Source organism: Apostichopus japonicus, chromosome 17 (genome assembly GCF_037975245.1).
Source record: "Apostichopus japonicus isolate 1M-3 chromosome 17, ASM3797524v1, whole genome shotgun sequence".
NCBI lineage: Eukaryota > Metazoa > Echinodermata > Holothuroidea > Aspidochirotida > Stichopodidae > Apostichopus > Apostichopus japonicus.
Genome location: NC_092577.1, coordinates 32,526,006 through 32,537,249, shown reverse-complemented (window position 1 = coordinate 32,537,249; position 11,244 = coordinate 32,526,006). Strand labels below are relative to the sequence as shown.

The 11,244-nt window shown below is 38.8% G+C and overlaps 1 protein-coding gene and 17 non-coding genes across 19 annotated transcripts in view; 17 read left to right on the top strand and 1 right to left on the bottom strand.

Moving 5' to 3' along the window:
* Positions 1-1,494: 1,494 nt before the first annotated feature.
* Positions 1,495-11,244, bottom strand: part of LOC139984918 (G-protein coupled receptor GRL101-like) — a 57,111-nt gene continuing 47,361 nt past the window's right edge. For both annotated transcript variants that reach the window (XM_071999052.1, XM_071999051.1), the window contains exons 21-25: positions 8,391-8,462; positions 7,753-7,951; positions 6,103-6,765; positions 5,428-5,602; positions 1,495-5,021 (exon numbers count right to left, since the gene is read on the bottom strand). In XM_071999052.1, coding sequence (XP_071855153.1) covers positions 4,723-5,021; positions 5,428-5,602; positions 6,103-6,765; positions 7,753-7,951; positions 8,391-8,462 — 1,408 coding nt within the window. In that variant the 3' untranslated portion in view covers positions 1,495-4,722. The remainder of the gene's footprint in view (positions 5,022-5,427; positions 5,603-6,102; positions 6,766-7,752; positions 7,952-8,390; positions 8,463-11,244) is intronic.
* Trnaq-cug (transfer RNA glutamine (anticodon CUG)) lies at positions 8,674-8,745 on the top strand. The gene has a single exon. It is a non-coding gene; the product is annotated as a tRNA-Gln (tRNA).
* Trnaq-cug (transfer RNA glutamine (anticodon CUG)) lies at positions 8,827-8,898 on the top strand. The gene has a single exon. It is a non-coding gene; the product is annotated as a tRNA-Gln (tRNA).
* Positions 8,980-9,051, top strand: Trnaq-cug (transfer RNA glutamine (anticodon CUG)). The gene has a single exon. It is a non-coding gene; the product is annotated as a tRNA-Gln (tRNA).
* On the top strand, positions 9,133-9,204 carry Trnaq-cug (transfer RNA glutamine (anticodon CUG)). Its single transcript has one exon. It is a non-coding gene; the product is annotated as a tRNA-Gln (tRNA).
* Positions 9,286-9,357, top strand: Trnaq-cug (transfer RNA glutamine (anticodon CUG)). Its single transcript has one exon. It is a non-coding gene; the product is annotated as a tRNA-Gln (tRNA).
* Trnaq-uug (transfer RNA glutamine (anticodon UUG)) lies at positions 9,439-9,510 on the top strand. Its single transcript has one exon. It is a non-coding gene; the product is annotated as a tRNA-Gln (tRNA).
* Positions 9,591-9,662, top strand: Trnaq-uug (transfer RNA glutamine (anticodon UUG)). The gene has a single exon. It is a non-coding gene; the product is annotated as a tRNA-Gln (tRNA).
* Trnaq-uug (transfer RNA glutamine (anticodon UUG)) lies at positions 9,744-9,815 on the top strand. The gene has a single exon. It is a non-coding gene; the product is annotated as a tRNA-Gln (tRNA).
* Positions 9,896-9,967, top strand: Trnaq-uug (transfer RNA glutamine (anticodon UUG)). The gene has a single exon. It is a non-coding gene; the product is annotated as a tRNA-Gln (tRNA).
* On the top strand, positions 10,048-10,119 carry Trnaq-uug (transfer RNA glutamine (anticodon UUG)). The gene has a single exon. It is a non-coding gene; the product is annotated as a tRNA-Gln (tRNA).
* Positions 10,199-10,270, top strand: Trnaq-cug (transfer RNA glutamine (anticodon CUG)). Its single transcript has one exon. It is a non-coding gene; the product is annotated as a tRNA-Gln (tRNA).
* Trnaq-cug (transfer RNA glutamine (anticodon CUG)) lies at positions 10,352-10,423 on the top strand. The gene has a single exon. It is a non-coding gene; the product is annotated as a tRNA-Gln (tRNA).
* Trnaq-cug (transfer RNA glutamine (anticodon CUG)) lies at positions 10,505-10,576 on the top strand. Its single transcript has one exon. It is a non-coding gene; the product is annotated as a tRNA-Gln (tRNA).
* Positions 10,658-10,729, top strand: Trnaq-cug (transfer RNA glutamine (anticodon CUG)). The gene has a single exon. It is a non-coding gene; the product is annotated as a tRNA-Gln (tRNA).
* Trnaq-uug (transfer RNA glutamine (anticodon UUG)) lies at positions 10,810-10,881 on the top strand. Its single transcript has one exon. It is a non-coding gene; the product is annotated as a tRNA-Gln (tRNA).
* Trnaq-uug (transfer RNA glutamine (anticodon UUG)) lies at positions 10,963-11,034 on the top strand. Its single transcript has one exon. It is a non-coding gene; the product is annotated as a tRNA-Gln (tRNA).
* Trnaq-cug (transfer RNA glutamine (anticodon CUG)) lies at positions 11,114-11,185 on the top strand. Its single transcript has one exon. It is a non-coding gene; the product is annotated as a tRNA-Gln (tRNA).

The window sequence follows — 11,244 nt, the reverse complement described above, 5'->3', positions numbered from 1 at the left end:
AGTAATAAAAAAGCAGACAAAGCGACTTATTTTCCTTTTCCTGTTTTCATTCAAAATTCTGTCATGCAAATTAGCATTGTGATTTAAATAAGAATGAAACAGTACGGTTGTCGGCTGCCAAATGTCTTACCGGAAGGCAATCATCTTACAACGGTAATCCAAAAGGGACATCAAAAATAGTAGTCGAAATTGCGACTTTTGTATCTCGAAACTTTTACTGCGAAATAGCAAATTTATATTGAGATCAGGTTTTTCGAAATGTCAATGTCTTTAATCTTACGTTTAGTATTCTTTTCTGTGTCATCGCATCTCTTAACCTAGTGTTATTTGAGTCTTTTAGCGCACGGGGGGGGGGGGGGCTTGATTATGACGACACATTTTTCCGGCCTGTTAGCCAAACAAATGATTTTGTCCTAACTTTTTTTTTTTTTTGACGACTTTGATGTACGTGACAATTTCCAATGTTTGGGGCCAGTATCCCCACTCTTGTATAATGGAGTTGCTATTCGGGTACAAAGCTCCTTGGTTGTATGTAGCCCAAACCTGCCGCTCCTCTCACTTCCGCATGCTATGCACAGCCTTTACGAAATTCCCGGCAAACGTAGAGACTATTCACACCTGTTAAATGCAATGAGTAATCAACAAATAGCGCTGCGTACATAAGCCAGAAATCCTCGATGACGGGGTGCGAATGTGGTACCCTGCTTCTCGGACTTTGTGGCTAAGATCATATGTAGTATCTGTTCCCATTCTAAGGGAATCGTGGTACACACCTGACGATGATCATACAGTCAAAGTATCTACTCTAGGGTCTGGGTTGAGAGCGGATCAGTCGTTTGGTTTTCGTGCCCAGGTTCGTTCCCCATGGGTGACTTTTATTAAAAAGCACCATGTATAAGCTCCCAATAGTTCATACAGTTAAATTTAGGACGATGTCTTTAAACCGACGTCTGATTGTATCAATGAAAGCAGTTATGTGTTAAAGCAACTATAGGGTGATACAACGAATGCTACAAGAACGCTAACGTTCTTTTCAGTGCAACCGATTCACACAGAGATTACAGTAACTACTATAACTTTTTAAGTTTTGTACCACAGTAAATACTGGATCGTGCTGATAAATCTGATACATCGGTAGCATGTGCTATTAGGATTACAGTAAGAACTGAAGATATGTAATCCCCCAAAAATGCATCAAACTGGATTTGTTGGGATTAGACATACCTCAGTACACTTACTGTACTCCTAATAGTATATGCTACTGATTTATAGCACGATCCAGTTTTTTACTGTGGTACAAAACTTAAAGATTTATAGTAGGCCTAGATACTATGTTCTCTGTGTGTATCGGGTGTTATGTGGCACAAGGACCACGTAAGTGGAGAAGAATGCGCGCAGAGTACGAAAATGTTCGTTCAGCGCAGGATTACATAGCAACGAAAGTGGTTTGGAGAAAATGTTGTAAAATAAAACATGACGGCGTACAGTTTGGAGTAAATGATAAGACATTTTTATTCATATAATCAAACAATAAATTGCATTAGAAGACGTGGTATTGTACAAGCCACCTTATAGCAATATATCAACAACAACAAAAAACAGAGAGAATTTTATTGTTTGCAGTATTTATAAGCAACGGGCAGGAATGTTATACCAATCCTCTTCCACATGGGATGTATATTCAAAGAATAACTCAGGATTCTTTCTTGAAATACTGTTTTGTTCATAACAATCTCCATTTTTAATATTATCATGACTCTCAATATCAAATTCACTGCGAAATTACCAGGCATGTTGCTTGTATATACACACCACTGTAGAATGGGATAAGATGGGCCCTTGATATGAATATAACTGGATTATTATCTTCACGAAATTTCACTAGACTCGTCCGGACATCCCACATGCAATTTTTTTTTTCAGCAGAGGGGAGCTACGATTTAATCAGCAACATTTCGAAGTTTAGTTAAATATTATTATTCCAACTGATGCAGAAAGGATCCTAGGACACTAAGTTGATTATGCAGTAACCTGGCGACTGTTGCCATTGACATTGACCCACTGTCACCATGACAACGCACATGTGCAGTATAGGCTTTCACGAGATTGGCTTACTGGATAGGCTTGAAATATGATACGGTGAAGTCAAGCTCTGTATGTTGTTGTGTCTGGTAATATAATATTGCTTGTGGCAGTGTCACCCTTCTTACCATAGCAAGAAACCGTATAAAACAATTTTTAACAACAATAAACCATGAATATTCAACATATATTGACAATAATATATATACTCTATTTATAATATTTACATGTGTTTTTGGATTTTTTATCGTTAAGAAGAACACCCGTATATGCAAAAATTGTGCTTTGTTTTTTATAATTCGTTTGCATATAGATCACATTTAACTTTTCGTATATTTGAAAGCAAAAATGTGTTTTTTTTATCTCATAGACTAGATAGCAAAAACAAACATAACATATTTCAAAGGCTGCTCTACCTTTTCAGAACTTGCTTGGATTCATTGACCCAAACACACATTGAATCCCCCCCCCCACCCTTTCCCACCCTCAATTATTTCCCCTCAAAACCAGTAACATAAAGGGTGTCTACGCTCACCCATACACACAAAGTACCGATGTACTGGTAGTCTGGTACACACTTTAACCTATTGAACGAAATATGATCACGGAATAATCTGCTTGTGAAACGGTCACGAAAATGGTAAAACATGTTCATTGCTGAAAGTCATATACCTCCGCTCTTTACAAACTTCCACTCTCGAACACTCACAAAATAAAAGGAGAGGGATAGAGATTAATTTTCATCTTTTAAAATGAGTTGTACTATTCACTAAGCCCACGCTATGATAACAACAACAGTTGCTATGAATTCAAACCATCGTGAGATCAACTTACTTGCTACGACCAAATTGATTTTTAATATCTTCGTCCTGGTCCACCCTCACCCTATACTCCACCCTACTTCCATTTCTCTAACAGGATCATGACTTCCCCGAATGGACCACATTCTTAACATAATACGTTAAACAAAACAATCACCACGGATACGAACAGAACGGCACGGCATAAGTAAACTGAGTCGATTTTGAAATATTCCTCATCATGTTACTTCCGTACATAACAGAAACAGTCAAACATTATGATCTAAATCTCAACTTGAACCATTGCAACTTCCCAACCGAGGAACACTTATCATACGTCTGAGGCGACGAGTGGAGTTGTTTCATACACCACCTGACCATTTTATATCTTCTTTTTCTTGCAAACTTAAGGTGTGTGAAGACTAGTTAAACCTCAATGGAAAACATTTCAGGTATTAAATGAAGATTTTCGCAACATTTCATCTTCTAAAATTTGACCCCTTGGGTATCCACAGCGAGCACATTAAAGTAAATATGGTTTCGGATCTCATATTTGTCGCAAATATGTCTATAAAGCTACTCTGAAATACGTACATAGCGACAGTCATCAACGGAAAGGGATGATTCTAGTCATAATCAAGGATTTTACGATTTTTAGAAAAAGCTTAACCATTTTTGGTTTCCATAAAGGGAACACTATGGAGTCACTCTTATCGACCTTGCAAAATTGTAAAAGGGGGGGGGGCTGCTAAATTGCAAAGTCGGCAATGACTATAACCCGGATCGCAAAGTCAGTAATTACTGTTACGGTTAGATTGGTCCAACACGGCAGCATACAAATACGTTGTACTCAAAGCCGAAGCCAAAGTGATTTAATCAGGTCAAACATCCGGAGTCTATACATGCTAAGTTCTTCACTACCGCCTTCATTCCTTTCGGGGAAACATTTCATAACTGTAGCTTTGCGTTACAGACTGACTGATTTAACCCCACGTATACGTTAGAGAGAGAGAGGAGGGGGGGGAGGCCGGGGGTTACAGAAACCCAAACATCATCTTTAGCTTATGTGACAGTTATCTTTGTGATGAACAACAACACCCTCAACAGCCAAGGAAAGTCTTCCTCCGTTCGGGTGATATTCTAGTTTAAAAGTGAGTTTCTGTGATGTAATAATGCAAATAGGATTGAAAACAGTTTACCCTCTGTTTCTTTTTCTAGGTATATTATTACCAGTTAAAATCGATGCTATCATTATGTCATGCTGAGATCTTTATTATGTTAGATTTTAGATATTGCCAAAAACATATTTCCATTACAGAAAATAACCGTTTCTATTTGTCAAAGTTAACCGGTTCAATAATGTCATATTTAGACTTGAACATTAAGTCTGTGATATCTCTCAAACAGAAGACGATTTGCTTATTTTTGGGGGGGGGGTGGGGGTGGGGGGTGGGGGGACTTTGTTCAAGAAAGTTATCTTCATCTCTTAGACTAATGATGATGGTTTGGTGCGTGTCTCCTTCAAATACTCAGACCTATGACAAAACACGATTACCAAAAGGCAGACAGATTGATACCTATTAAACAGGTCAGATGGTCGCGTGTCCACGGCAGGCTGTAACTATATGGTGGAGAGAGATGGATGGTCCGTTTTGCTATCGACACCCCCCCCCCCCTCCCCCTCCGCCTCATCCGTCCCATTCGCCTCCCGAGGAAGAAATATATGTGAAAGATGATGTAAAAATCATATTTCCAATAAATATACGGTTCCTGTTTTAAAACGTCTGCATCTCACTTTTGTCTGAAACTGGCCAAGTCTATTGAGCGTCGTGGACACATTTTAACCTTCCTCCGAGGAATGCCCTCCGTCAATATCCATCGATTTATCCGAAAGCATCTTCTCGTAGGCATCTTTGTTCCCATGGTTACCCAGACGATCATCATTATTGTTAGGGTTTACATATACATTCCCTTTATCGTGTGAAACGTCGTGTAATCGTATCCCTTCCTCAGGATCGTTGATGACGTCACTGGATCGAATCGATCCTGTCGATTTTTCCGGAGGGAGTTTGGAATTTGATGTACTGGCCAGTCCCCTCTGTGCTCTTCTACGGCCATTGGCAGTGCTAGAAACTTTCTCTGGGGAATATAGAAACAGAAGGAAAAAGTATAAAGACACATGGCAGACACCACAGAGACAGTAATATATACTAATAAATATGTATTTATCATGAGATAGAATAAAATATAATAATTGTTTTATGTAAAACCAGTTTGAATATGCATCGTATCCTTTTGAATATTTAATCAATAATAGTCGGCGCTATGCATGTATTGGTCTGTGGCCACCATGATGTCATCACAGCGCCCCATTTTTTATTAGATATCAATATTTTGTTTTCAGCCTCTAAGGATTCACAAAAAGTAAATTCCACTATTATGATCCCTTTTCTTTGGTGAAAGGGAAAGGGGCGGGGTGGTAACATGTTTTCCTCTCAATTAAATTAAATGGCGACACTATGAATATTCATTATAAGTCGTGTACCTGAGGTGGAAAGATTCGCACTGAGTTTGTACTCGGTTGTAGCAGTAGAACGTCCGAATGTTGACCTCGCAGAGTTGATTATCTTTCGTGCGTAAGGTGCTGTCCACAGTGTGTACAGTAAAGGATTAACAGCCGAGTTTAACGGAAGCACAAATACAGCAACCCAGGCAAACACCTGCAAATGAATTCAGAAATGGATGATTGAATGGATGGATAGATTGATGAATCGATGAATGGATGCATGGATGAAAGAATGAACGATCAAACGAACGAACGAACGGATAGATATATAATAACACAAAGGTAAACAAACAGATCAAAATTCTTGTGGTTATTTAATTACTTTTTTATTTAATTGATGTTTTAATATTACCAGCTTCACGTTACCAGAAGGTTTATCAACTAAAGCTCTGTAGGTCCTTCAGATATGCTAAAAAGTTAAATATTTGGTCCGTGATGCTTCAAGAAGGATTTTATTTTCACCATCAAATAACTTTTTCCTCCGTTATAAAATTTGTATTTCATAATTGAGCAACCTTCTATGAATAATTTGAAGAGTCAGAATCTCCACTTTATATTTTTTGAAACATCTTAACAATTTTTAGATAACCGAAATATTTGGTAAATTTTAATATCTTCAAAAATTAAGAAAATTATTTAGAATGCAATACGCACCGGAGGGTGAATGTTTGCACCACAAAGAGAAGCCACGCCTAAGATGATTATTGGCATCCAGCAACAGAAATCTGTGAATACGATTAACGTCATTTTACGTGCCATTGCGTCACTTCCTTTATTGCCACGTAGGCTCCTTTTAGCCGCTTGTTGAGTCCGTCTCGCGACATAGAACATTACCATATATGCAACAGCAATGAAAGTAAAAGAAAAGAAATTGAGAGCAAGAAAGACGAATACTGCATATTCCCATCCGTTGGGTTTATCAGGGGTGATATGTAGGGCTAAGCAGACGCCGGATCTCCCGTAAAAATTATCAAAGTACGAAAATCCAAGAAGAGGGATTCCCGCCAAAAAGAAGACGATGGCCCATGTTGACGACATAATCCAGACGATACGACTAAACCCAATGTCTTTTGTACGGAAAGGAAAAACGATACTGGAGACCCTGTGTAGCGTAATAAATGTCAGACTCAATACGGATAACTCGCTAGAAAACGTCGACAAAAACCCGGCGAATTTACAAAAGAGACTTCTTTTCCAAAGACTCTCGTAAGCGGCATAGCGCCCTCGGTAGTTAAGGTCAGCGATAGCGATAATGAGAAGGTAAATCCCCATACACATATCACCAATGGCGAGATTTGTAATTAGAAAACTCTGCACCTGTAGAAAATATGAAAACGAAGAGGATACGAGATTACATATAGCTTATGGCGAGACACGGGGGGGGGGGGTGGTTGGAAGGGGTTTCAAGATGGGGGTTTTCAACCGGGTAGTCAATTTTATGAAGAAAGGGACATAGGTTTGCGAAACCTGTGACGTAACCATCAGTGGTGGGTAAGGAAAAGTGAGAGGGAAGGAGAAAGAAATGAATGGACTGAGAGGGAACAGGGGGAGAGGCGGGGGAAATGACAGGAGGGTGGGTGGGGGCTGAGGGAAACATGAAAGAGGGAAGAGAAGGGACGGGTCGTGAAAGAAGGGTATATGTAACATTATGAATACAAGACATATTGTTGCGGATTTCCCCTAATTTACACAATGGACACAATTTGTTAGTGAAGTTATAGTTGGTGAAATCTCGTTAAAGGCTTATATATACACCTTTTAGGGAAGAAATAGACCTACATATCGTCCGTTTACGATATAATACAGGTCGGATATTGCAATGCCGCGCTTCTAGATGTCGAATATAGCAAACCAATAATATGATATACTGTGTTTATCGACGTTGAAAGCTGAATAAGCAAATGAAACGATAAAACAGGGTGATTCAGGGGGGGGGGGGGGGTAGGCAGCTTCCAAAAAGTGTGGGGGGGTAGGCACAACATCAGAGGGGCACTTTCTCATTCCACAACCACCACTTGTTATGCTATAAACCGATATACACCAGCCATATCACTTAAATATATATGATGTGTTAGTATGCTATCAATACTATTATGGTGCACGTGAATAATTCAAATAAAATATTAAAATTAACAAAGGATTAAGATATCTTAAAGACAGGTCTTCATCAAAGGGGCACATTTTATTTTCCAGTAGGGCACATTTGCTATTTAGGAAAAAAAGTGGGGGCACGTGCCCCCCCCCCACCCCGGCTCCTACCCCCTGGGGTGATTCAATACTTTTTTGAAGTACTACCACACTCACCCTACTGTCTCTTCTCTTGCCAGATCTTGTTACTATGACGATAGCGTTACAGAAAGTAGCCACCAGACCAACGACCCAAAGATTGAAACGGAGAAATGTGTTTCTCATCAAATCTTCACAAGAGGAAAATTCATCCGCTTCCGGTAAGCATTCTTTAACATGCTTAGCAACGCAACAGAACCGGAGCTCATCAGAGATGCTGTTAAGAAACAAATGGAAGACACAAAATACTTTCATGTCACCGAAATGACCGAATACTTTCGATATGTGAATTTTTGTTTTAGATAAAACTGTGATTCGGTGGCCCATTACTTTCTGAGTGAGGGTAAACGCCTACAGTACATCTCATATCTGCTCAACGAATTGCAGGGTATAGGTTAGCTGAATCCTACCTATCACAGCGCATTAAATCAATCAAATCAATTTATTAGACATTTAGATAATTGATACGCTTAAACTTTAAAAACAAACCAAGGATATTTTCCATTGATCTTACGACGAAATCCAAGGCCCTCAGCAAAGTTATGTTTGAGTTGTTGATGTATAGGGGTGATAAAATTGCATTACTATTAAGTTTAAATTCTTCCATTATTACAAAAAGTATCTAAAAAAATTCTTTTCTCAAACAGTAAACTTACATTTTCTCCAAATTTGTGAGTCCATTGAATGTGTTCTCATGGATGAAATTGATTTGGTTGTGAGACATGTCTCTGAAACACAAAGAAATTCAACATAACGATAAAAATAGCAACTTAAAATTAACGGAGTCAATGGTCCCATGCATGGTTAGCACTCGAGACTCTGAATCTCGCGATCCGAGTTCAAATCTCGGTGGGACCTAATCTTTTATTCTTTTCTTTTTATTACTCTATTTAATTCCTTCACAATTAGGAGGATACAGGGTATGTTAATACTATCGGTGGTCCCATGGTGTAATGGTTAGCACTCGAGACTCTGAATCTCGCGATCCGAGTTCAAATCTCGGTGGGACCTAATCTTTTATTCTTTTCTTTTTATTACTCTATTTAATTCCTTCACAATTAGGAGGATACAGGGTAATTTAATACTATCGGTGGTCCCATGGTGTAATGGTTAGCACTCGAGACTCTGAATCTCGCGATCCGAGTTCAAATCTCGGTGGGACCTAATCTTTTATTCTTTTCTTTTTATTACTCTATTTAATTCCTTCACAATGAGGAGGATACAGGGTATGTTAATACTATCGGTGGTCCCATGGTGTAATGGTTAGCACTCGAGACTCTGAATCTCGCGATCCGAGTTCAAATCTCGGTGGGACCTAATCTTTTATTCTTTTCTTTTTATTACTCTATTTAATTCCTTCACAATTAGGAGGATACAGGGTAATTTAATACTATCGGTGGTCCCATGGTGTAATGGTTAGCACTCGAGACTCTGAATCTCGCGATCCGAGTTCAAATCTCGGTGGGACCTAATCTTTTATTCTTTTCTTTTTATTACTCTATTTAATTCCTTCACAATTAGGAGGATACAGGGTAATTTAATACTATCGGTGGTCCCATGGTGTAATGGTTAGCACTCGAGACTCTGAATCTCGCGATCCGAGTTCAAATCTCGGTGGGACCTAATCTTTTATTCTTTTCTTTTTATTACTCTATTTAATTCCTTCACAATTAGGAGGATACAGGGTATGTTAATACTATCGGTGGTCCCATGGTGTAATGGTTAGCACTCGAGACTTTGAATCTCGCGATCCGAGTTCAAATCTCGGTGGGACCTAATCTTTTTTTCCCTTCTTTTTATTACTCTATTTAATTCCTTCACAATTAGGATGATAAGGGTATGTTAATACTATCGATGGTCCCATGGTGTAATGGTTAGCACTCGAGACTTTGAATCTCGCGATCCGAGTTCAAATCTCGGTGGGACCTAATCTTTTTTTCTTTTCTTTTTATTACTCTATTTAATTCTTTCACAATTAGGAGGATACAGGGTATGTTAATACTATCGGTGGTCCCATGGTGTAATGGTTAGCACTCGAGACTTTGAATCTCGCGATCCGAGTTCAAATCTCGGTGGGACCTAATCTTTTTTTCCCTTCTTTTTATTACTCTATTTAATTCCTTCACAATTAGGATGATAAGGGTATGTTAATACTATCGATGGTCCCATGGTGTAATGGTTAGCACTCGAGACTTTGAATCTCGCGATCCGAGTTCAAATCTCGGTGGGACCTAATCTTTTTTTCCCTTCTTTTTATTACTCTATTTAATTCCTTCACAATTAGGATGATAAGGGTATGTTAATACTATCGATGGTCCCATGGTGTAATGGTTAGCACTCGAGACTTTGAATCTCGCGATCCGAGTTCAAATCTCGGTGGGACCTAATCTATTTTCCTTTCTTTTTATTACTCTATTTAATATCTTAATAAGAAGGTCGATGCAGTGTATGTTACCCTGTCAATGGTCCCATGGTGTAATGGTTAGCACTCGAGACTCTGAATCTCGCGATCCGAGTTCAAATCTCGGTGGGACCTAATATTTTTTTCCCTTCTTTTTATTACTCTATTTAATTCCTTCACAATTAGGAGGATACAGGGTAATTTAATACTATCGGTGGTCCCATGGTGTAATGGTTAGCACTCGAGACTCTGAATCTCGCGATCCGAGTTCAAATCTCGGTGGGACCTAATCTTTTATTCTTTTCTTTTTATTACTCTATTTAATTCCTTCACAATGAGGAGGATACAGGGTATGTTAATACTATCGGTGGTCCCATGGTGTAATGGTTAGCACTCGAGACTCTGAATCTCGCGATCCGAGTTCAAATCTCGGTGGGACCTAATCTTTTATTCTTTTCTTTTTATTACTCTATTTAATTCCTTCACAATTAGGAGGATACAGGGTAATTTAATACTATCGGTGGTCCCATGGTGTAATGGTTAGCACTCGAGACTCTGAATCTCGCGATCCGAGTTCAAATCTCGGTGGGACCTAATCTTTTTTTCCCTTCTTTTTATTACTCTATTTAATTCCTTCACAATTAGGATGATAAGGGTATGTTAATACTATCGATGGTCCCATGGTGTAATGGTTAGCACTCGAGACTTTGAATCTCGCGATCCGAGTTCAAATCTCGGTGGGACCTAATCTTTTATTCTTTTCTTTTTATTACTCTATTTAATTCCTTCACAATTAGGAGTATACAGGGTATGTTAATACTATCGATGGTCCCATGGTGTAATGGTTAGCACTCGAGACTTTGAATCTCGCGATCCGAGTTCAAATCTCGGTGGGACCTAATCTATTTTCCTTTCTTTTTATTACTCTATTTAATATCTTAATAAGAAGGTCGATGCAGTGTATGTTACCCTGTCAATGGTCCCATGGTGTAATGGTTAGCACTCGAGACTCTGAATCTCGCGATCCGAGTTCAAATCTCGGTGGGACCTAATATTTTTTTCCCTTCTTTTTATTACTCTATTTAATTTCTTCACAATGAGGATGATAA